The sequence below is a fragment of the Schistocerca cancellata genome, chromosome 2 (assembly GCF_023864275.1).
Source record: "Schistocerca cancellata isolate TAMUIC-IGC-003103 chromosome 2, iqSchCanc2.1, whole genome shotgun sequence".
Classification (NCBI taxonomy): domain Eukaryota; kingdom Metazoa; phylum Arthropoda; class Insecta; order Orthoptera; family Acrididae; genus Schistocerca; species Schistocerca cancellata.
This window is the reverse complement of record NC_064627.1, coordinates 594,938,292-594,965,160: the sequence shown is the minus strand read 5'-3', so window position 1 is coordinate 594,965,160 and position 26,869 is coordinate 594,938,292. Positions and strand designations below refer to the sequence as shown.

The 26,869-nt window shown below is 45.5% G+C and overlaps 1 protein-coding gene across 1 annotated transcript in view; it reads left to right on the top strand.

The window, feature by feature from the left end:
* LOC126156838 (uncharacterized) overlaps positions 1-26,869 on the top strand; it is a 218,577-nt gene that overhangs the window by 145,266 nt on the left and 46,442 nt on the right. The window contains exons 2-3 of the mRNA XM_049916336.1: positions 2,567-2,674; positions 18,897-19,095. Coding sequence (XP_049772293.1) covers positions 2,567-2,674; positions 18,897-19,095 — 307 coding nt within the window. The remainder of the gene's footprint in view (positions 1-2,566; positions 2,675-18,896; positions 19,096-26,869) is intronic.

The window sequence follows — 26,869 nt, the reverse complement described above, 5'->3', positions numbered from 1 at the left end:
TTCTGGCTTTATGAAACATCGTTTGAGACTTAAACTCAATGGCACACAAATTCACAATTATTACGCCACTCAAAACGTACACCAACATAAATCACTCGACACTCAACTACCTTAGAGTGCGCGTCCAAAATCATACAAATACCGCAACCGCTGAATGATCTCAAAGCGTGCGTGAATACAACACCCACTATGTTAAACAACAAAAACTTCTAGAGTCTTGTGCGCACCAGGAATACTACAAATCGTACTCAAGTCCAGTCCAACGACTGCCTAACACCCTCAAACATAAACTTCTCCAAATGTGGAATACAGTTTCACCGAAATTAGAGCGTAACTTTACAACACCACGCAGTTGGAGCGTAGTTTCACAAGAGGACGCTAGCCCGTTACTTCCTACACAACGTGATCCCTAATACACTGTTTCGAAGCTATTGCAGCGCCAATTAACCAATTCCTGTACATATACGATCGTAGTAAAAAATCTCTCCAGCGCTGCGACTCCAAAATAAACTCAGATCAATTAGTTTAACTTACCCTACTTTCTCTTGCAGAGCAATATAAATTGAATAATATGCACTGCAAAACACGTCTAATAACTCGGTCACACTAAGTTCTGATCTACAGCACGGACCGAATATTAACTCAATAATTCAACAAAACATCTTGACGTTATTCTCACGAAATTTATTAGTCGCGATGCCACCTGTATCCGCGATCTATTGTCTTTCCCGGTGACTGTCAGACATGATAATTAATTAGAGCCTGGAGCTACCAGCTCTAGCGTAGAGTTCCCTAGCAAGACTCATATCAGAAGTGAACTTCTAAATCCCAAAAACCAAAGGGGAACCAGTTCAGACAATCACTTCATAATTCCATTGCTTTTAACTATTAAATGTTAGTTCTTCGGCAGCCTTCGTCTCATTGAATAGCGGTAAGTTCGAAGAGATTATATCTCTGGGTCGGACAATTGGTACCGAGCGAGGTGGTGCAGTGGTCAGCACACTGGACTGGCATTCGGGAGGACGACGGCTCAATCCGGCGTCCGGCCATCCTGATTGGGGTTTTCCGTGATTTCCCTAAATCGCTTCAGGCAAATGCTGGGATGGTTCCTTCCAGAGGGCACGGCCGACTTCCCTCCCCCTCCTTAATCTAATTCGGTGAGACCGATGACCTCGCTGTTTGGTCTCTTTCCCCAAAATCAACTGACGGTTGGTGGCTGATGCTGCCGGAGCGAGCAGACTTTTTGCCGCAACTTGCTCGTTCTGTCAAGTGCGGTCGAAAGCTCGCTTTTCTACAACAGTTGCACACACAGAGATTTCAGTTATAGAACATACATACAGTTATAACCATTCATCACGTATTTAATACTTGCCAATCGCTACGTTAGTATGTTGAAGCGAATCAAAGTCCTTGACGGCACCCAAAAACTTTTAACCCGTCACAAAGCTCCACCACTTTTCATAGATGCTCACGATAGTAGCCGCGAACAGCGGACCACTTTCGCCGTTTCCGAGATGACGCCGGGCCGTCACAGTCTGCACTTTGAGAGATTCTGCTATGACTGAAGTTTCCCATTCGTGGCCCGTACAGTCAAATGGTTCAAATGGCTCTGAGTACTATGGGACTTAACATCTGAGGTCATTAGTCCCCTAGAACTTAGAACTACTTAAAATTAACTAACCTAAGGACATCACACATACATCCATGCCCGAGGCAGGATTCGAACCTGCGACCGTAACGGTCGCGCGGTTCCTGACGGTAGCGCCTAGAATCGCTCGGCTGCCCCGGCCGGCCCCGTACAGTCCCTAAAATAATTTGGCATTCGTCTCTGTTCCTCTTACATACTTTCCTTACTGCGTCACGTCCATGGGACGCCGCCAGACAGTATTCAGTCTCGCGATGTTGAGTAGTCATGATGTTTTTGCTCATTAACGTATCAGGTTCGTCCTATAATTATACTCTGGGGGATATAGGTCTGAAACTTACTGACAGATTAAAAGTGGTGCCGGACCGAGACTCGAACTCGGGACCTTTGCCTTTCGCGGGCAAGTGCTCTACCAAGTGAGCTACCCAAGCACGACTCCCGACCCGTCCTCAAAGCTTCAACTCTGTCAGTACCTCGTCTCCTACCTTCCAAACTTCACAGAAGCTCTTCTGCGATATAGGTCTGGATATAGGTCTGTTTTCGGGAGCCAGTGTTTAGACTAGGAAGGAAGCTGATAGGACTAAGCTGAAAACTAGAACAGAGGGTAGAAAAGCAGTATCGTTGCAGTCCCAATTCAGTGGATGGAATTTGTGGGTTTGGATAATTGTGCCGTGTGCAGGATTGTAGCAGCGTCTGCATTACAGCTTGTTCCCTACAACATCTCAGCACTTTCAAAGCTTCTTTATAGGTAATTATTGAACTTTTAATTGCCTTGCCGTTACGGTAGTAGGGTGGAGTAGAGAAGCAGCACACCAGCTGTTACCAAAAGTTGGCATTTCTCAGTTACCTCTTTAAAGTTATTGTACAGCAATCTCGAGCTTTGCAAGTAAAGATGTAGCCAGGCGATGCTCGCGTGCGCAGGTGGTCCCTGTGGCTGCTTCTGCTGGGCGCCGCGCTGCTGCTGGCGGCGCTGGTGTCTGTGCTGCTGCTCTACCCGCCGTCCCAACAGCCCGCCGACGCCGCTGGCAGGTCGGTATTCACTGTACCTACTGCTCTCATACTACATGTAGTGCCATGTTCTATCATGTACCTGTCTTGAATCTTCAATTACTCATCTTGTTATTGCCGTGAACTGTTATTGTCTTCCATGTAACTGGCTGAGAGGTTCGGCAAGGCCAGGGTCAGAATGCATGTCATAGGAGAAGGCATGAGTACCATTTTGCACAGGAGATACATACAAACGTGTATCTCATTAAGGGGAGGGGGCGTTGATGAAAAATACACACTATATCAAAAATGCATCAAATCCACAGTTTTGGAGATATGGCAATGAAATTTTGTACCACGCTTTACCTGAAAGTAACACATTTACATATAAAATCCTTTTATTATATATACTGAACTTTTTTTGAATGAAATTTAAAGTTTTATTTTCAAAAAATAATGTATGTTCCTTTTTCTCAGAAAGTATTCAAGAGATTTCTAGAAAAATTTCTCTGTTTCATCTCTTTATATGTTGTAAGGTTCTCTCATGAGGTTTTTGGAATAGGTCAAATAGGAGAATTTTCGTAATTTTTTAATTATAATTCCAAAAGTACAATTATGAATTAATGCAAAATTCCAAGCACTTTGCCCCATATCTCAGCTTGCAATTAGAATTTCAAAATTTGCTCTTGAGACAACGTTTATGAGGTTTACTGAAATATGTGTACAAAATTTCATAATTCTAGCATTCATAGAATCTGAGGAAAAGGTACATAAACATTAAAAAAAAAATTTCAGGGAACGCAATTTAAAGTTCAACCTAACTTTTTTCCTTATGTCACTTCTTCAGAAGGCACCACATTTGTACTCTGGGTCGTCTTTCCCTTCAAGGCTTCTCTTCTGGTTTCTCGTTGTCCGTCTTCTTTCCTTTGCCAGGCCTTCAACTGACTTTTCAGCTGCAGAGACGCGCTGTAAATCTATTCTTCTCCGGATGTCTTGAGTAAAATTTTCTATCTTGAAGCCCATTCTTTCGAATACCTTCATCCTCCCGACGTTCCCATCATTAAATACAATAACTGCATCATAAGTTGCAATCCTGACAACTGTAGCAGATGCAAATGTGTTTTTAGGGGATCGTTTCCATATGAGTGAATTTAGAGACTCATTTGGATTTTGGGTTTTGCCATGAACACACTTTTTGGGAAATGCAGGATCGACCAGGAACTTGTAAGTGGTCTTGACAAGATCCAGGATACAATTGTGAAGCCTCTCCTTGTGAATGTAGGGGTTGTTACGGCGTGGCAGGGAGGCTGCGTCACACTTTTAATTAATTTTCAGGCACTTCAGATGCGATTTCAACATTGAAACTTTGAGAACTTATAGTCCATGAATTGTACTAACAAATAAAAAATAAATCTAAAATTGACATTTTCGGTCAATTTTATCAACGTCCCCCTTAAGGGATACTCTCGCAGTTATCCTGTTAGTAAGGTAGTTTAGTCGCGGTGCGTGGTGGTGGGTGAATGTGGTTGGCAAAAAACCGCGAAACATGGAGTAATAAATTCTCTTAGGTAAAGCTAAATAATATATGACTTTCGATCTTTACCGTATATGTCAGTATGCTTCTATTGTTTCATTAACTACGCAATGTATTGGTGATAGAGTCGTCAACGTATTTCATGCATTCTGTGGTGGGTGCAAGTGGGTGATTGTGACTGGCAAATATCTCAATATAATGCGCGATGCGGAACACTTCATTCTCTTAGAAAAAGCTATAGCTCTGTGACTTGAACTTTTTCGTATTATACTGGCGTATACAGTCCTCACGCTGTTCCATACATACTGGCATTAACATTACGTTACGCAGACATATATAAGCGCGGGTAACGCCACGGGGCCAGTCCTATCTGGATTTTTTTTTTATCTCTGTTGATCGTAGGTAAAGTGTACTCGACGAAAACGCGCTGAGCGATTAAAAACTGATCTATTTGATGTTACACGTCGTTATTGAAGTGTGAATGACGAAACCACGCAAGCATGGTATTATATCGGAAGAATGAAACAATTAACGCATTTCCACATGTACGGTCAAGTTCGTAAGTCACAGAGCATATAACTATTCCTAAGAGTATTTATTGCTCCATATTTCGCGGATTTTTGCTCGCAAGACTCACCGATTGCCACCCGCCGCGATCAAACTGCCTTACTAACAGCGTGAGACCAAGAGCTCTCTACCACCGCAACCAAAAGTTGGTGGCAGTAGGCGGTCATGGAGCACGTCAGTTCGTACACACACAAGTGTTTTATATGTAAATACAGATTTGCACCAAAACTGTAGATTAGATTAATACTAGTTCCATGGATCATGAATACGATATTTCGTAATGATGTGGAACGAGTCAAATTTTCCAATACATGACATAATTTAACAACATAATTAAGTTAATATAACAACTTATTATTTTTTACTTTTTGACTTATTTTTTCTTTTTTTCTTAATTTATATCTAAAAATTCCTCTATGGAGTAGAAGGAGTTGTCATTCAGAAATTCTTTTAATTTCTTCTTAAATGCTTGTTGGTTATCTGTCAGACTTTTGATACTATTTGGTAAGTGACCAAAGACTTTAGTGGCATTATAATTCACCCCTTTCTGTGCCAAAGTTAGCTTTAATCTTGAATAGTGAAGATCATCCTTTCTCCTAGTATTGTAGTTATGCACACTGCTATTACTTTTGAATTGGTTTTCGTTGTTAATAACAAATTTCATAATAGAGTATATATACTGAGAAGCTACTGTGAATATCCCTAGATCCTTAAATCCAGCTATTATTCTGATTACACGCTTTTGTGCAATAAATACTTTATTCCTCAGTGATAAATTACCACAAGATATTATGCCATACGCAAGCAATGAGTGAAAATAGGCGTAGTAAGGTAATTTACTAAGATGTTTATCACCAAAATTTGCAATGACCCTTATTGCATAAGTAGCTGAACTCAAACGTTTCAGCAGATCATCAATGTGTTTCTTCCAATTTAATCTCTCATCAATGGACACACCTAAAAATTTGGAATATTCTACCTTAGCTATATGCTTCTGATTAAGGTCTATATTTATTAATGGCGTCATACCATTTACTGTACGGAACTGTATGTACTGTGTCTTATCAAAATTCAGTGAGAGTCCGTTTACAAGGAACCACTTAGTAATTTTCTGAAAGACATTGACAATTTCATCAGTTAATTCTTGTTTGTCAGGTGTGATTACGATACTTTTATCATCAGCAAAGAGAACTAACTTTGCCTCTTCATGAATATAGAATGGCAAGTCATTAATATCTCCTGGAAATGGAAAAAAGAACACATTGACACCGATGTGTCAGACCCACCATACTTGCTCCGGACACTGCGAGAGGGCTGTACAAGCAATGATCACACGCACGGCACAGCGGACACACCAGGAACCGCGGTGTTGGCCGTCGAATGGCGCTAGCTGCGCAGCATTTGTGCACCGCCGCCGTCAGTGTCAGCCAGTTTGCCGTGGCATACGGAGCTCCATCGCAGTCTTTAACACTGGTAGCATGCCGCGACAGCGTGGACGTGAATCGTATATGCAGTTGACGGACTTTGGGCGAGGGCGTATAGTGGGCATGCGGGAGGCCGGGTGGACGTACCGCCGAATTGCTCAACACGTGGGGCGTGAGGTCTCCACAGTACATCGATGTTGTCGCCAGTGGTCGGCGGAAGGTGCACGTGCCCGTCGACCTGGGACCGGACCGCAGCGACGCACGGATGCACGCCAAGACCGTAGGATCCTACGCAGTACCGTAGGGGACCGCACCGCCACTTCCCAGCAAATTAGGAACACTGTTGCTCCTGGGGTATCGGCGAGGACCATTCGCAACCGTCTCCATGAAGCTGGGCTACGGTCCCGCACACCGTTAGGCCGTCTTCCGCTCACGCCCCAACATCGTGCAGCCCGCCTCCAGTGGTGTCGCGACAGGCGTGAATGGAGGGACGAATGGAGACGTGTCGTCTTCAGCGATGAGAGTCGCTTCTGCCTTGGTGCCAATGATGGTCGTATGCGTGTTTGGCGCCGTGCAGGTGAGCGCCACAATCAGGACTGCATACGACCGAGGCACACAGGGCCAACACCCGGCATCATGGAGTGGGGAGCGATCTCCTACACCGGCCGTACACCACTGGTGATCGTCGAGGGGACACTGAATAGTGCACGGTACATCCAAACCGTCATCGAACCCATCGTTCTACCATTCCTAGACCGGCAAGGGAACTTGCTGTTCCAACAGGACAATGCACGTCCGCATGTATCCCGTGCCACCCAACGTGCTCTAGAAGGTGTAAGTCAACTACCCTGGCCAGCAAGATCTCCGGATCTGTCCCCCATTGAGCATGTTTGGGACTGGATGAAGCGTCGTCTCACGCGGTCTGCACGTCCAGCACGAACGCTGGTCCAACTGAGGCGCCAGGTGGAAATGGCATGGCAAGCCGTTCCACAGGACTACATCCAGCATCTCTACGATCGTCTCCATGGGAGAATAGCAGCCTGCATTGCTGCGAAAGGTGGATATACACTGTACTAGTGCCGACATTGTGCATGCTCTGTTGCCTGTGTCTATGTGCCTGTGGTTCTGTCAGTGTGATCATGTGATGTATCTGACCCGAGGAATGTGTCAATAAAGTTTCCCCTTCCTGGGACAATGAATTCACGGTGTTCTTATTTCAATTTCCAGGAGTGTATATTAATAACAAAAAAAGGACCCAAGACCGACCCTTGTGGAACCCCATTCTTGATAGTTCCCCAGTTTGAGGAATGTGCTGATCTTTGCATATTATGAGAACTGCTTATTTCAACTTTCTGCACTCTTCCAGTTAGGTACGAATTAAACCATTTGTGCACTGCCCCACTCAAGCCACAATACTTGAGCTTGTCTAGCAGAATTTCATGATTTACACAATCAAAAGCCTTTGAGAGATCACAAAAAATCCCAATGGGCGGTGTTCAGTTATTCAGATTATTCAAAATTTGATTGGTGAAAGCATATATGGCATTTTCTGTAGAAAAACCTTTCTGGAAACCAAATTGACATTTTGTTAGTACTTCATTTTTACAGATATGTGAAGCTACTCTTGAATACATGACTTTCTCAAAAATTTTGGATAAAGCTGTTAGAAGGGAGATTGGACGGTAATTGTTGACATCAGATCTATCCCCTTTTTTATGCAAAGGTATAACAATAGCATATTTCAGTCTATCAGGGAAAATGCCCTGTTCCAGAGAGCTATTACACAGGTGGCTGAGAATCTTACTTATCTGTTGAGAACAAGCTTTTAGTATTTTGCTGGAAATGCCATCAATTCCATGTGAGTTTTTGCTTTTAAGCAAGTTTATTATTTTCCTAATTTCAGAGGGAGAAGTGGGTGAGATTTCAATTGTATCCAATTGCATAGGTATGGCCTCTTCCATTAACAGCCTAGCATCTTCTAATGAACACCTGGATCCTACTACATCCACAACATTTAGAAAATGATTATTAAAAATATTTTCAACTTCTGACTATTTGTTTGTAAAGTTTTCATTCAATTTGATGGTAATACTGTTTTCCTGTGATCTTGGTTAACCTGTTTCTCTTTTAATAATATTCCAAATTGTTTTAATTTTATTATCAGAGTTGCTGATTTCAGACATGATACACATACTTCTGTATTTTTTAATAACTTTTCTTAATATAGCACAGTAGTTTTTATAATGTTTGATAGTTTCTGGATCACTACTTTTTCTTGCTGTCAGATACATTTCCCTTTTCCGGTTACAAGATATTTTTATACCCTTAGTAAGCCATGGTTTGCTACATGGTTTCTTACGAGTATATTTAACTATTTTCTTGGGGAAGCAGTTTTCAAATGCATTTACAAAAGTGTCATGAAATAAATTATATTTTGGATTGGCATCAGGTTCACGGTACACCTCATCCCAGTCTAACTGCTGTAGGCTTTCCCTGAAATCTGCAATTGTTAAATCGTTGACTGAACGTACTACTTTGGAGGACTGTTTAGTATTGCTGAATGGAGCTATGTCATATATTGTAATTAGCTGTGCACCATGATCAGAAAGACCATTCTTAACAGGCTGAGCATTTATCTGGTTAAACTTATCTTGGTCTATAAAGAAGTTATCTATCAGTGAGCTGTTATCCTTTACCACCCGAGTAGGAAAATTAATAACGGGTGTCAAATTGAAAGAACCGAGTAATACTTCAAGGTCATTTTTCCAATTACCCTCTTTCGGAGAATCTACATTGAAGTCCCCACAAATAATAATTTGCTTCCCCCTGTTTGACAGATAGCACAACAAGGAGTCCAAATTTTTCAGAAATAGATGAAAATTTCCCGATGGGGACCTATATACAGTTACAATTATAAATGTGCCTTTATTTAATTTAAGCTCACTGGCACATGCTTCTATATGTTTCTCTACACAAAACTTTTTGTTTCTATACTTTTTGCACAATGATAACTTTTGACATATATGGCAACTCCTCCTTTCTCCATATTTTCTCTAATTACATGTGCAGAGAGCTTATATCCACTTACATTTACCTTATCCATATCAGTAACAATGTGATGCTCAGACAGGCATAGTATATCTATTTCATCCTCAGCTTCTAAATCTTCTAAACAAACCAGAAGCTCATCTATTTTATTCTTTAAACTCCCAATATTTTGATGAAATATACTTACATTATTTTTAATTATACTTTTATGAGAACCTTTCCTTATTCTAACATTTGCAGTTCTCTCCTGTCTGAGTTTCTCATTGTGCTTAGGCCTAGTTCCTATACCAGTGGTCACATGGTGTTCAGAGAGGCAGATTATGTCAACTGGGTTGGGCGACTTTAATTCATCAATGCAATTACCTAGGACTGAGATACAACTTTGTGGAGATAAAATTTCTGGTGATTGGTAAAAATTTATAATTGACAGCTGTTATTGGTGATCCAATGTGCTAGAATTGTGCTGTTTAATTTCTTTCCTAAACTGAAGATTTGTTTCAATCCTGACCTCTCTTATAACTTGACATCTTTCTGTCTTACCTATCCTAAAAAAGGTGCTGCTCCAGCACCTGTAACCACAGGTATTTTACCATTCATGGCAGTGCCTCCCCCCCCCCTTAAATTTCCTGCTATTACCCCAGCCAGTTTACCCTTCCCTTTCCTGTTGAGATGTAGGCCGTGCCTGGTATAGTCCCACCTACTGAGAGAACCAACAGGAACCACACCAATATGAGCCCCCACACCCAACCCAAGCAGCCGTTCCAACTCCAAATTAACTCTCCCAACAGAAGAGTTCAAATGACGCCGGTCATGGCGTCTCAGGACAGATACAAATTCAACATTGGTGTGTCTCGATGCCGACGCAATCTTCACCAGGTCACACTCTATACTGTACCCAGGATCTGTGTCGATACTGTTCCCTGGCCCTCCCACAATAACCACGGTGTCTGCCCTGGTAAATCCTTTACAGAGTGCACCTAAATCCTCTGTCACCTGATCCAGACTAGCACTTGGTTTGAAAAAATTTGTGACCTGGTGTTCTGGTCCTAATTCCTCCTGCAGAAGTTGGCCTACACCTCTGGCATGAGAACTGCCTAACAACAAAACTTTCTTCCTTTTCGATGACTTTCCTACATTCTTTTACAATTTCCTATTGAAAGTTTGTTGTGTCCTGTCTACACCTACCTCTGTAACGGCACAGTTGCAACAGGCTCGGTGTTTCTCGCATTTCAGTCAAGTGCCCACCTCATATTGTCCTTCCAGCGTCTTCTCTTCAATTTCCTCTTCTCTTGGCTATATTTATTGTCTTTTTATAGTTGTCGTTGGTCGTCCAGTTTTCCTCTTTGGGTTGTAATATACGTATAATAGAAATCTTTTTGTCCAACGTTCTTATCACATGCCCGTAACACAGTAATTTCTTTCGATTATAGTATCCTTCACGTTTATACGATTTCTTATTTTTTTATTTGTGATCCTTTGCAACCTTGACATCTATCACGCTGCTGAAAACAGTCCATTGCCAATGCTTCTAGGTTATTTCCCACTCAAATACACCTCAACTGACCAACGCAACTACACTGACGATTCTATTATCCAAAAGCCTAATTAGTCGAATGGCCAGTTTGCATGCGTCCGTCAGCAGCATATTTGTGCTCATTGACTCACGCGTCTCGGGGTCCCATGCCCCCTATCCAGCGTTAAGGTGGTGTATCATTGAGGAACTTGCGAACAGTGTTGTGCCAGTACGGCCGAGCTCCACCCTGTTGGAATATGAAGTCATTAGAGTCCTCACCAAGCTGTGGGAAAAGACAAGTCAGCAGCATTGGCAGATATTCCAGTCACTTTCTTTTCATCGAAAGAAGAGGCCTAAACTTTTTTTTATATAAAATATGACACAAAAATCGACCACTTTCGGCGAATCTCTTTTGTGCTCAACAATAGCATGAAGGTTCTGAAGTCCTAAAATGTGCACGTTCCTTCGGTTTACTTTACCACTAATATGAAATGTAGCGTCATCACTGAAAACTAAACGTGATAAAAATCTGTAGACGCAGCATAGACGATTGCCAAATTCTTCCCCCCGTTGCATCGGGAGCGCAGAGCCGACCTGAACTCTTACCTTTGCATAAAAACCTTTCTCTTCAAGTTGACGAAGCGAAGAACGAATGTCTTTCTTCTAAGGTGGATCAGTCCCTAAACTTCGATGAAACTCACGCGTGACTGTAATCCCTATCTCACTTCTACCAAACTGTAGTACACATGACGCCTATTGTTGACGGGCCCCATTTTGCTTCAGACTAACTGAGCAGTAATCTGTGATCGCCCAGACACCGGACGGTGCGTTAGGTGACGGTACTGGTTCGTCGCTGTCACGGTCAGGGCGGACCGTAACCCCTCGGACATGGGTGAGCCGTGTCTCAGTGGGAGATAGCCTGCTCTGTGGCCCATAAAACGACATTAAGAAACAAGCTCGTACTGTTCCGCAGTGCACCGTGTTTCCATTCACGGCTGCCAGCAGTGGCGTCGGGCAGCAGCTCACGAGTCACGCCGGCCGTTGCAGTTGTCGGGCCGCGTATTCCGCACCCGGCGACGTCGCGGCACGTTGGCCGCAGCTCGGCTGGTATTGTCTGCGCTGCGCCTGGCGTTAGCAGCGTAGCAAGTGGGTTACCAGAGCGCTCTCGCAAGCTCCTGTAATCACCCACTGACCCTGCACGGAGTGTGCGACATTGGGCTGGATCAGGAGTAGGGCCCGCAGCTAGAGTGACCAGCTCTCCCGTATTTCCCAGGATCTCCAGTATTACAGTAATACACTACTGGCCATTAAAATTGCTACACAACGAAGATGACGCGCTATAGACGCCAAATTTAACCGACAGGAAGAAGATGCTGTGATATGCAAATGATTAGCTTTTCAGAGCATTCACACAAGGTTGGCGCCGGTGGCGACACCTACAATGTGCTGACATGAGGAAAGTTTCCAACCGATTTCTCATACACAAACAGCAGTTGACCGGTGTTGCCTGGTGAAACGTTGTTGTGATGCCTCATGTAAGGAGGAGAAATGCGTACCATCACGTTTCCGACTTTGATAAAGGTCGGATTGTAGCCTATCGCGATTTCGGTTTATCGTATCGCGACATTGCTGCTCGCATTGGTCGAAACCCAATGACTGTTAGCAGAATATGGAATTGGTGGGATCAGGAGGGTAATACGGAACGCCGTGCTGGATCCCAACGGCCTCGTATCACTAGCAGTCGAGATGACAGGCGTCTTATCCGCATGGCTGTAACGAATCGTGCAGCCACGTCTCGATCCTTGGGTCAACAGATGGGGACGTTTGCAAGACAACAACCGTCTGCACGAACAGTTCGACGACGTTTGCAGCAGCATGGACTATCAGCTCGGAGACCATGGCTGCGGTTACCCTTGACGCTGCATCACAGACAGGAGCGCCTGCGATGGTGTACTCGACGACGAACCTAGGTGCACGAATGGCAAAACGTCATTTTTTCGGATGAATCCAAGTTCTGTTTACAGCATCATGATGGTCGCATCCGTGTTTGGCGACATTGCGGTGAACGCACATTGGAAGCGTGTATTCGTCATCGCCATACTGGCGTATCACCCGGCGTGATGGTAAGGGGTGCCATTGGTTACACGTCTCGGTCACCTCTTGTTCGCATTGACAGCAGTTTGAACAGTGGACGTTACATTTCAGATGTGTTTCGACCCGTGGCTCTACTCTTCATTCGATCCCTACGAAACGCTAGATTTGAGTAGGATAATGCACGACTGCATGTTGCAGGTCCTGTACGGGCCTTTCTGGAGACAGAAAATGTTCGACTGCTGCCCTGGACAGCACATTCTCCAAATCTCTCACCAACTGAAAACGTCTGGTCAATGGTGGCCGAGCAAATGGCTCGTCACAATACGCCAGTCACTACTCTTGATGAACTGTGGTATCGTGTTGAAGCTGCATGGGCAGCTGTACCTGTACACGCCATCCAAGCTCTGTTTCACTCAATACCCAGACGTATCAAGGCCGTTATTACGGCCAGAGGTGGTTGTTCTGGGTACTGATTTCTCAGGATCTATGCACCCAAATTGCATGAAAATGTAATCACATGTCAGTTCTAATATAATTTATTTGTCCAATGAATGTCCATTTATCACCTGCATTTCTTCTTGGTGTAGCAATTTTAATGGCCAGTAGTGTATATTTTTTAATTGTCCCGCCTGCCTTATTGATCGCCTGTTTCTCCTATATATTTGTGAAAATTAATCCCATGAACTACTATCGATAGTTCAAGTTCCATGACCGATACATGCCGAAAAGTTTTCGTGTAATAATCGAAACTACTGTTGACATACACTGAAGCGCCAAAGAAACTGGCATAGGCATGCGTATTCAAACACAGAGATATGTAAACATGCAGAAGACGGCGTCGTGGTCGGCAACGCCTATATAAGACAACACATGCCTGGCGCAGTTGTTATATCGGTTACTGTTCCTACAATCACAGGTTATCAAGATTTAAGTGTTTTTCAACTTGGTGTTACAAACGGTGCACAAGCGATGGGACACAGAATCTCCGAGGTCGTGATGAAGTGGGGATTTTCCCGTAGGATCATTTCACGAGTGTACCTTGAATATCAGGAATCCGGTAAAACATCATATCTCGGGCATCGCTGCGGCTGGAAAAGATCCTGCAAGACGACTGAAGAGAATCGTTCAAGGTGACGGAAGTGCAACCCTTTCCGCAAACTGCTGCAGTTTCAGTGCTGGGCCATCAACGAGTGTTAGCGTGCGAACCATTCAACGAAACATTATCGATACGGGCTTCCGCAGCAGAAGGCCCACTCGTGTATCCTTGATGACTGCACGACACAAAGCTTTACGCCTAGTTGGGACTGACATTAGACTGTTGATGGAAGCATGTTGCCTGGTCGGACGAGTCTCGTTTCAAATTGTATCGAGCTGATGGGCGTGTACGGGTATGGAGACAACCTCATGAATCCATGGACCCTGCATGTCAGCAGGGGACTGTTAAGGGTGGAGGAGGCTCTGTAATGGTGTGGGGAGTGTGCAGTTGGAGTGATACGGGACCCCTAATACGTCTAGATACGACTCTGACAGGTGACATGAACGTAAGCATCCTGTGTGATCGCCTGCATCCATCCTGTCCATTGTACAGTCCCACAGACTTGGGCAGTACTAGCAGGCAACGCGACATCCCACACGTCCAGAGTTGCTACAAACTGGCCGCAGGAAGACTCTTCTGAGCTTAAACACTTCCGCTGGCCACCAAGCACCCCAGACACGAAGATTATTGAGGATATCTGGGATGCCTTGCGACGTGCTGTTCGGAGGAGATCTCCACCCGTCGTATTCTTACGGATTTATGGACAGTCCTGCAGGGTTCATAGTGTCAGTTCCCTCCAGCACTACTTCAGACAGTCGAGTCCATGCTACGTCGTTTTGCGGCACTTTTGCGTGCTCGTGGGAGCCCTACGTGATATTAGGCAGGTGTACCAATTTCTTCGAGTCTTAGTGTATAACTTACGCGAAGAATACGCTTTTGCTCAAGGGAATGCGAGGAGCTAAGATAAAATGGCAGAACCTAAGTGTCTAGAGGCGTTGTTCAAAATTCAAATGTGTGTGAAATTCTGTGGGACTTAACTGCTAAGGTCATCAGTCCCTAAGCTAACACACTACTTAACCTAAATTATCCTAAGGACAAACACACACACACACACACACACACACACACACACACACACACACACACACACACACACACACATGCCCGAGGGAGGACTCGAAACTCCGCCGGGACCAGCCACACAGTCCATGACTGCAGCGCCCTAGACCGCTCGGCTAATCCTGCGCGGCTCTAGAGGTGTTGTCAGAGGGGGAATGTTTACTTGTTTCTCGGTCAACACTGGCAAACCACTGATGTGTTTGCCTCGTACCAATCAACTGTGGTACATATAACACATGGAAGTAATAAAGACTTGTGAAAGAGGATTGTAGAGGTCATGTTTCAACACGTTCGTTACGTTATTTATTTCTACATTGATTCACACAACGCAACAACATTTCACAAAGTTTCAAAAGCGTTTTTCCTCTAATGAACAATAAGTGGAGTGATCAGAAAAACGGCAACAGCTTATAACTGATTAACTGATTGAAATAAATTTTGATTATAATTGCAGAGAATTTTTAAATTTGCACTGGAAGATAAAAAACTGTATAGTTATGCAGCTTTTATAAACAAATACTTACAGGGTACACACAATATATATGTGCAAATTTGTTAAATTTTATAGCCATTATATTTGTGCATTATATGCAATGAACAAATAAATTGATCTGCTTAGATTAGATTAGATTCATTTTTGATTCTATAGAACCAAAAATGAAAGGATCCTCTAGATGTGGAACACGTGAGAAAATATAATATAAGAAACATATTTAGAATACTTGAGTTTAATACTGATTTCTGAATTTACACCACAAATGAGTCTTATTACAAGCTTTTGCACTCTATAAACTTCCTTTCTGTTTGTGAAGTTACCCCAAAATATTATACTGTATGACGTAATACAGTAATGCGAGCAAAATTTGCTAGTTTATTTATATTGATATTTCTAGTGTCACCTGTTGCAATTAAAATGTAACCAAGTTGTGCAGCTGAAGTTTATTGTGGCAAAAGCTCCGTTAAACCTCCCTTAAAATTGTGGTCAAATGTTGGTCATCTCCCTCAAAACCATGGCAAAACGTTGGTAGCTCTATCGCAGAACTGGACAATGTCTACAGGAACGGTGTGCGGGTGGCGACTGCGGCACAGCCCTCCCCAATGCCGGCCGCTGTGGCCGAGCGGTTCTAGGCGCTTCAGTCCGCAACCGCGCTGCTGCTACGGTCCCAGGTTTGAATCCTGCCTCGGGCATGGATGTATGTGATGTCCTTAGGTTAGTTAGGTTTAATTAGTTCTAAGTTCTAGGCGACTGATGACCTCAGAAGTTAAGTCGCATAGTGCTCAGAGCCATTTGAACCCTCCCCAATGACGGTTGTTGCTGCTCCCTAGTCCCACCAGGTAGGTCTCCAGCAGGCCTCGTGGCGAATGTCGCCCACAGCTTCCCATCAGTCTTGACTCGAAAGGCACCACTGCGGCTTGCAGTGGCAGTGTCCTCCTGGCAGGATTCGCTGTTCCAAGGTCAAAGACTGTGTTCACGAACAGAGAATGGACAGACACACCTGGGCTGATTCACTGTGAACTGAGTACATGTAGATCGAGCCACTGCCGCGTGCATTGCTATTGCGAGGCGATCATTACTTCATTTTTTCTGCTTTGGCTGTAGCTGAAAGGTATCTCATCGGCTTTGAGGAGCAGTGGTGGACGTATATTGTAGCGTCGGTAGTCTGAATAAGGAATCACATGCCCGACTTACAGCTTGTCATTTTGTTCTGTGTGATCAACTTGATGACAGCATCCTCCTCTCTCTCTTGATATCATTCTGCTGTACTGTCCTCTTGGACACCCACCTCTTTCAGTGTGTAGCAATTACCTCCATCTTGTGACCGCATTACATGTAACATGAGCAGTGCTTCCTTGTTGGCACTGCGCCTAGCGGTTGCGCATTGCCCTGCTTTGCTTGCCTCTTGCATTACCGAGGGAAAAACTTAAGGGCCGCTTCAAAACTGAGCAGACGCATAGACTAGCATATAGCGGCTATTCTCTAAAACTATAAGCCACACCCATTCCATCAGACAAATTTCCTGTTGGTAATACCACTGGTGTGACAAAAGTCATGCGCTACTTCCTAATATCGTGTCGGACCTCCTTATGCCCGGCGTAGTGTAAGAGCTCCATGTATCATGGACTAAACAAGTCGTTGGAAGTCCCCTGGAGAGGTACTGTACCATGCTGACTCTATAGGCGTTCATAATTGTGAAAATGTTACCGGTGCAGGATTTTGTGCACGAACTGACCTCTCGATTATGTTCTATAAATGTTCAATGAGATTCATGTTGGCCGATCTGGATGTCGAAATAAAAAAAAATGGTTCAAATGACTCTATGCACTGTGGGACTTAACATCTGAGGTCATCAGTCCCATATAACTTAGAACTATTTAAACCTAACTAACCTAAGGACATCACACACATCCATGCCCGAGGCAGGATTCAAAACTGGGACCGTAGCACCAGCGCGGTTGCGGACTGAAGCGCCAAGAACCGCTCGGCCAGAGCGGCCAGCGTATCGAAATCATTCGCTCGAATTGTCGAGAATGTTTTTGAAACCAATCGGTAATAATTGGCGCATTCAAAAAAATGTTCAAATCTGTGTGAAATCTTATGGGACTTAACTGCTAAGGTCATCAGTCCCTAAGCTTAGACACTTCTTAACCAAATTATCCTAAGGACAAACATACACACCCATGCCCGAGGGAGGACTTGAACCTCCGCCGGGACCAGCCGTACAGTTCATGACTGCAGCGCCTAAGACCGCTCGGCTAATCCTGCGCGGCAATTGGCGCATTGTTATCCATAAAAATACCATCGTTGTCTGGAAACATGAAGTCCGTGAATGGCTGCATATGGTCTTCAAGTAGCCGAACATAACCATTTCTAGTCAATGATCTGTTCAGTTGGACCAGATTACCCGGACAATCCCATGTAAACACAGTCCACACCATTATGAAGCCACCACCAGCTCACACAGGCCTTTTTGGCAACTTAGGTCCATGACTTTGTGGGGTCTGCGTCAAATTCGAACTCTGCCATCAGTTTTTAAAACTGAAATCGGAACTCGTCTGAGCAGGCCAAGGATTTCCGACTGTCTACGGTCCAAATGATACGATGAAGAGCCTATTAGAGGCACTGTGCGCGATATCATGCTGTTAGCAAAAGCACTCGCACTGGTCGCCTGATGCCATAGCCTATTAACGCCAAATTTCATGGCTTCGTCGTAACAGATACGTTTGGCGTACGTCCCAGATTGGTTTCTGCGATTATTTCACGCAGTGTTGCTTGACTCTTAGCACCGACAACTGCACACAAACGCTTTCGGTCGTGAGGTGATCCCCGTCAGCCTTGTGCTTGGTGAGAGGCAATGCCTGAAATCTGGTTTTCTCCGCACGCTCGTGACACTGGGGATCTTGGAAAACTGAAGTCCGTAACGATTTCTTAATTCGTGTTGAATGTCTGCCAATTCCCGTCGTGAAGCCATAATCACGTCAGACACATTTTCACATGAAACTTCCTGGCAGATTAAAACTGTGTGCCGGACCGAGACCCCAACACGGGACCTATGCCTTCCGCGGGCAAGTGCTCTACCAAATGAGCTACCCAAGCACGACCCCGTCCTCACAGCTTTACTTCCGCCAGTACCTCGTCTCCTGATTTCCAGTCTCGGTCCGGCACACAGTTTTAATCTGCCAGGAAGTTTCATATCAGCGCACACTCCGCTACAGAGTGAAAATCTCATTTTGGACCTTTTCACATGAATCATCTGAGTACAAATGACAGTTCAGCTACTGCACTGCCCTTTCACACCTTGTGTACGCGATACTACAGTCATCTCTCTATGTGCATAGCGCTATCACGCGCCTTTTGTCACGTGACTGTATTACACGCGGCATCTTGTACAGTGGGCTGTGTTACGGTGGTGGGTGTGCTCTGTCGGCAGGCCGGAGCTGCAGCGCTGGGAGGCGGTGCGCCTGCTGGTCGACACCGACGCGGGCGTCGACGACGCGGCGGCGCTGCTGCTGGCGCTGGCCACCCCCGGCGTGTCGCTGGAAGCGGTCACCTGCGTGCACGGCAACGCCGCCGTCCGCCAAGTCTGCCGCAACGTGCTCACCACGCTGCGCGCCGCCGACAGGCTCGACGTCAGTACCGCCTTCTTCACTACTACGAAATTTCACTCGCGAAATAACTTAGCCAGGTTCCGGTTAGGGTTCAAATGGGTCTAAGCACTATGGGACTTAACATCTGAGGTCATCAGTCCCCTAGACTTAGAACTACTTAAACCTAACTAACCTAAGGACATCACACACATCCATGCCCGAGGAAGGATTCGAACTTGCGACCGTAGCAGCAGCGCGGTTCCGGACTGAAGCGACTAGAACCGCTCGGCCACAGCGTACAGCTCCGGTTAGGGAGTGTTTTTTTCAAAAATGCCGATAATAACAGCATTGACTTGTCCTCTATTACAAGGGAGCGTCATTAAATAGCGACAATGAAATCGCACTCGTGAAATAATTTAGACAGGTCTCGGTTTGGGCGTTTTTTTTCCGAAGATGTTGGTAATAACAGATCCGCCTTGTTCACTACTAAAAGGTAACGTCATTAAATAGCGACAATGAAATTTTACTCTTCAAATAACATAGCCACGTTCCGGATAGGGGATGTTTTTTCAAAGATGTCGATAGTAACAGCATGAGAAGGTAACTGCGACAGGCGTTCAGTAGGTTACGCGACACGTTTCTTTTTCTGTAAGCAAGCTAATTTTCCAGAATGAGATTTTCGCTCTGCAGCGGTGTGTGCGCTGATATGAAACTTCCTGGCAGATAAAAGCTTTGTGCCGGACCGAGACTCGAACTCGGGACCTTCGCTTTTCGCGGACAAGTGCTCTCTACCACCTGAGCTACACAAGCACGACTCTCACGCCGTCCTCAAAGCTTCACATCTGCCAGTACCTCGTCTCCTACCTTCCAAACTTTACAGAAGCTCTCCTGCGAGAGCACTTGCCCGCGAAAGGCAAAGGTCCCGAGTTCGAGTCTCGGTCGGGCACATGTGTGACGGAAAATATCAAATTGTAGTGATCGATCACTGACCACTCGTAGTTACCAATTCATCTGATAAATCACATGTGACGTGTGACAGTTTTGCTGAGTGGCTGCGACTCACGTCACTAGTTATTAAGCATGCTTGTGTAGTTTTGTTTCGCTTTGCTATACCGTCTTGAAACAGGTCCTTACGTTGGAATTTATAGTTATTCAGAGAACACAGACCACTGTGAAAAGTGAAGCTGAAGGCGGAATTGCCCCTTGTATTAAGATTGAATACAAATCTAAACAAAACGATATTCTTAAGAGTTTGCAGTGAGTTCCATTATGTATCTTGTATTTTAGAACTAAAAATTCATGGGAAGTTCATAGTATTAGTCAAAACATGCTCGGCTTCGTTTGTTGATTTCGACTTATGTGTGATGTGTTTAGATGCACTGTCGCTTTTAACTTCTAAATAGAATGACGTAATTCTAAGTGCGCATTTTAATTTAAATGTTTAAGACACATCAGTTCTACAGCTATACGTAAGCTACACGTAAGTCTCTAGCTGCTTCTCATCCTTTATCTATCCTTCATACAATTTACAAGAGTTGTGAAAACCAGCAGTATCAGTATTGATACAGGTCTATAGGTAGAGGTGGTTCGATAAACCTTCTGCCAGGCACTTAAGTGTGATTTGCAGAGTATCCATGCAGATGTAGATTTCAAAACCAATGTGTACCTACTTGTAGAAAGGAATTCACGGCTGTAAGACGTATTTTCGAAATACACACTGGAAAGATTTACACAACAGACTTGTCATCCGTGAAAAATCTAATGTATTCTACACTCCTGGAAATTGAAATAAGAACACCGTGAATTCATTGTCCCAGGAAGGGGAAACTTTATTGACACATTCCTGGGGTCAGATACATCACATGATCACACTGACAGAACCACAGGCACATAGACACAGGCAACAGAGCATGCACAATGTCGGCACTAGTACAGTGTATATCCACCTTTCGCAGCAATGCAGGCTGCTATTCTCCCATGGAGACGATCGTAGAGATGCTGGATGTAGTCCTGTGGAACGGCTTGCCATGCCATTTCCACCTGGCGCCTCAGTTGGACCAGCGTTCGTGCTGGACGTGCAGACCGCGTGAGACGACGCTTCATCCAGTCCCAAACATGCTCAATGGGAGACAGATCCGCAGATCTTGCTGGCCAGGGTAGTTGACTTACACATTCTAGAGCACGTTGGGTGGCACGGGATACATGCGGACGTGCATTGTCCTGTTGGAACAGCAAGTTCCCTTGCCGGTCTAGGAATGGTAGAACGATGGGTTCGATGACGGTTTGGATGTACCGTGCACTATTCAGTGTCCCCTCGACGATCACCAGTGGTGTACGGCCAGTGTAGGAGATCGCTCCCCACACCACCATGCCGGGTGTTGGCCCTGTGTGCCTCGGTCGTATGCAGTCCTGATTGTGGCGCTCACCTGCACGGCGCCAAACACGCATACGACCATCATTGGCACCAAGGCAGAAGCGACTCTCATCGCTGAAGACGACACGTCTCCATTCGTCCCTCCATTCACGCCTGTCGCGACACCACTGGAGGCGGGCTGGACGATGTTGGGGCGTGAGCGGAAGACGGCCTAACGGTGTGCGGGACCGTAGCCCAGCTTCATGGAGACGGTTGCGAATGGTCCTCGCCGATACCCCAGGAGCAACCGTGTCCCTAATTTGCTGGGAAGTGGCGGTGCGGTCCCCTACGGCACTGCGTAGGATCCTACGGTCTTGGCGTGCATCCGTGCGTCGCTGCGGTCCGGTCCCAGGTCGACGGGCACGTGCACCTTCCGCCGACCACTGGCGACAACATCGATGTACTGTGGAGACCTCACGCCCCACGTGTTGAGCAATTCGGCGGTACGTCCACCCGGCCTCCCGCATGCCCACTATACGCCCTCGCTCAAAGTCCGTCAACTGCACATACGGTTCACGTCCACGCTGTCGCGGCATGCTACCAGTGTTAAAGACTGCGATGGAGCTCCGTATGCCACGGCAAACTGGCTGACACTGACGGCGGCGGTGCACAAATGCTGCGCAGCTAGCGCCATTCGACGGCCAACACCGCGGTTCCTGGTGTGTCCGCTGTGCCGTGCGTGTGATCATTGCTTGTACAGCCCTCTCGCAGTGTCCGGAGCAAGTATGGTGGGTCTCACACACCGGTGTCAATGTGTTCTTTTTTCCATTTCCAGGAGTGTATAATATAGCTTACAGTTCCCAAGATAAAAGATCCATCAAAAATTTAATAAATTTCTGTACTCGAATTGTTTTGTCAGAATGTAGTATACATACAGAGAACAGCAGCAACTGCTGCTAAACATAGCAGTTAATGTTCCATGGCAGAAGTTAGACAGAATGTCTTTCGAAATAATGGTTCAAATGGTTTCCTAAATCACTCGCTTGTCGCAGGAGAGCGGCAGTAGACGATATAAGCAGCCATCCGTCGCTTGTTTGAGTGGCTCTTACAGAAGAATTAATGGATTTCATAATGAAATGGAAAATGATTCAAATGACACCTGCAAAGTCCGCAGCTTCGTTTAAAGAACTATCAAAAACGATATATTTAAGATCAATTGCTCATGAGAGAACGGTTGATTTACCAATCCTGGAAGCGCCGTAGCTTCTCCACAAGTGTTGACTGCTTGTTTACTGAGTTGCCTATTACGGTGTAGTTTTATTCAGTCAACCTAATGCAACTAAGCCGGCCGCGGTCGCCGTGCGGTTCTAGGCACTTCAGTCCGGAACCGCCTGACTGCTACGGTCGCAGCTTCGAATCCTTTCTTGGTCATGGATGTGTGTGATGTCCTTAGGTTAGTTCGGTTTAAGTAGTTCTAGGGGACTGATGACCTCAGCTGTTGAGTCCCATGGTGCTCAGAGCCATTTCATGCGACTAAATTACGAACTGTTCTTAAAGAAGTTGTGAGGGGACATCACGATCACAAGACAAAACGTGTAAAATGAGATTACATACATTGTTACCAGGTACGGCAAAAATTTTTACTTACACGGAGCACTTTGTGGCTGTAAATATTTATACTCTGTTCACTGCGATACGCGAGCGTCATAACGAGAGCTAAAAGAAAATTCACCGGAGTTTTCAAAGATATTCCAATTTAATATGAAGCATTTTACCTGCCACCAGACGCTATTTTGTGCTGCGGTAAACAGAGAAACAATTAGCCGATAAAGTGCTTGAGGTGAACATACGTTTCAAGTTATGTGGTGCAGGCCGTGGACCAGATAACGAAGAAATCCCGAAGTACTTCGCAAACTGGGGAAGTTCTTGGAGAGAGGTTGTGGCCCCAGGTTGGGAAAGCAGATATTAGCTTCGGGCGGGAGGGGGAGAATTTAATTACTGGCCCCTCCATACGGCAACTGTATCAAGTGTTGTCGTTGGGCGCAATGCTGTTGGTAGGCCTCTCTCTGGGGCTCTGTCAAGGGAAACAATAACAGTGGTCGCTATGCTGACAGATCGTGTGCTCCGACGTCGTCAGACTGCCAGCGATGATACTTGTCTTGCTGTAAAGAAGTCAGTTTCCTGATACAAGCTACATGACATGACCAAACGGTCCTCCAAGGGGAGAGAATAGTGTATCTGTCTTCTCAAACGCTAGTCGACGGGCCTGCTGAGATCCCTACTGAACCAATCGATTACATATTCACATAACTCGTAGCCCGCACGGCTGGCCGCGCGGTTTAACGCGCTGCTTCCCGAGCGGGAAGGCGTGCCGGTCCCCGGCAGGAATCCGCCCGGCGGAGTAGTGTCGAGGTCCGGTGTGCCGGCCAGCCTACGGATGGTTTTTAGGCGGTTTTGCATCTGCCCCGGCGAATGTGGGCTGGTTCCCCTTATTGCGCCTCAGTTACACCATGTCGGCGATTGCTGCGCAAACACTGTCTCCACGTACGCGTACAAAATAATTGCTCTACCACTCAAACATTTGGGGTTACACTCGTTTGGTATGAGACGTTCCCAGAAGGGGTCCACTGGGGACCGAACTGCAGAATAACCCTGGGTTCGGTCTGGGGTGGCGGTGGGGTGGGTGGACTGCTGTGGCCTGTTGTGAACCACTGAGGGCTACGGCGGGGCGAAACCACTCCGTGGTTTCTAGGTCCCCGGTTCAACACACACACACACACACACACACACACACACACACACACACACAAACACACAACTCGTCGAATCCAGACCAATGCGAGTAGCGACATAGAGGAATGATTAACTACAGACTCAATAGGCGATTATACTGCTGCTACCGAATTCTGACAGGTGATGTCGACGTTTCTGCTTCTTACACGAGGCATAACACGATCTTACCACAAACAATGTTACGCGACCACTTCTGGCAAAACTGTAATGTGCTGTAATTAAATTCCAATAAACTGATAAGTCCATGCAATCTAAATTAATCCCAAACTAGGAACAAGAGAGCAAGTATTACTTCAGTTAATGTCCGCGATTGTCACAGCCAACTCCTAGATTTCCATACCAAATTCTTGTTCTGCTTAAATGTAGCTAGGAGCATACAGAGGTGACAAAAGTCATGGATTACTTCCTAATATGGTATCGAACCTCCTTTTGTTTGGCATAGTGCAACATCTCGACGTGGCATGGACTGAACAATACGTTTGAAGTCACATGCAGAAATACTGAGCCATTCTGCCTTTACAGCCGTCCATAACTGCGAAAGTGCTGCCCGTTTAGGAATTTGTGGACGAACTGACCTCTCGTTTATGTCCCACGAGAGTTCGATGGGATTAATGTCGGGCGATCTGGGTGGCCAAGTCATTCGCTCGAATTGTCCAGAATATTCTTCAAAGTAGTCGCGAACAGTTGTGGTCCAGTCACGTGGCCCACTGTCATCCATAAAAATTCACTCGATGTCTGGTAACATGAAATCCATGATGGTTGCAAATGGGCAAATGGTCCCCAAGTAGGCGAGCATAACCATATCCAGTTAATGGTAAGTTCAGTTTGACCAGAGGACCCAGACCATTCCATGTAAACACAGCCCACACCATTATGGAGCCACCAACAGCATGCACTGTGCATTGTTGCCAACTTGGGTCCATGGCTTTGGGGAGTCTGCGCCACACTCAGACGCTACCATCAGCTCTTACCAACTGGAATGGGACTCATCTGACAAGGCCACGGTTTTGCAGTCGCCCAGGGTCCAGCCGAAATGGTCACGAGCCCAGGAGAGGCGCTGCAGGCGATGTCGTGCTGTTAGCAAAGGTAGTCGCATCGGTCGTCTACCAAATTTCGCCGTGCTATTGTAACGGATAGGTTCGTCGTACGTCCCACATTGATTTCTGCGGTTATTTCACGCAGTGTTACTTGTCACTTAGCACTGACAGCTTTGCGCAAACCCCGCTCCTCTCGGTAGTTAAGTGAAACCTCGGCCACAGAGTTGCCTACGGTGAGAGGTAATGCCTGAAATTTGGTATTCTCGACACACTCTTGACACTGTGGATCTCGGAGTATTGAATTTCCTAAAGATTTCTAAAATGAAATGTCCCGTGTGTCTAGTTCCAACTATCACTCCGCGTTTAAAGTCCGGTAATTCCCGTCGTACGGCCATAATCACGTCGGAAACCTTTTCACGTGAATCACATGAGTATAAATGACAGCTCCAGCAATACACTGCCCTTTTCTACCTTGCAAACGCGATACTACAGCCATGTGTATGTGCATATTGCGATCCCATGACTTTTGTGATCTCAGCGTAACGAGGACTGGTTGGGGAGAGGCCACCCTCACAGGAGGAACATAACCAGCGTCCAGCCATTAGCTGAGCTGCAGGCCTCGTCAAAGGGTTAACGCTGCCAGCGGTACGAGAAGCGTGGATGAGAAGTTAGAACAGTGTATTGCGTGCGGGTTAAATTTTGCCTAAGGAATAACGTCTTTGTTGCCTCCCAAACTACAGGAAGCCACTGTTTTAATGTGATCAGTCGACTGGAGCCGGAGGGACGGGCCGCGAGCAGACAATGAAAGAATGCAGTTTCGCGGCACCCTGGTCTCAGCAGGAAGCTGGGAAAAGCTCGACACGAAGCAGTACCAGCACACAGATTTGTAAAGTGGAATGAGACAGGAGGCCATTTGGTACTTTTGTGTTTAAGAACATGGACGTGAAGCTGTCAGGCTGGCAACTAGTTAATGGCTTTGTTGACTCTGTTAAGAAACAGTAAGAGCTTCTGCCACCGGATAATATGGGTAAAATCTAGAGTGGGAGAAGATAGACTGCTTGTATGTAAACAAAACTGTCAGTCGACAACATGGCGGATAACGCAGTGCGCCTGTGTAAAATACGTGACAAAAAGTGTTTGTGCTTTTACAAAAAAGAAGAAAGGCCAAGAAAAAACAAGAAGAGGAGAATGTAAGTAAAATGAACAACTGATAGTGCGTAACTTTAAACTCGCGAAATTGAAGTAAATGACTGGAATCGTTGCTTTTGCACAGGCCAGACGCAGCATCCAAACTGCTGTCGATATTGTACCACTGTAGAAACTGAAGATACACGTAATTTGCCAGCTGAAGATGGGTGCAAACGCGAAGTGCATATTGGCATAAATAAAACGCATTAAAAAAAGTGGCTGGTCGCTGTATTTTTATAGTAAAATATCGTTATCCACGGCCACGGAGCTCAACAGTCCAAATAAAAATGGACAAATTGTTATAGAAGAGGAACTGCTGTGTGTACGTACATGAGACCTGATTGGCCAAAAAGCCAAGACAGCATAGGTGGTGAGGGTCAGGAGCTGCTTATACTGAACCCCGTCACTAAAAACTGGTTAATTATCTTTAAACTGAGGAAGGGAT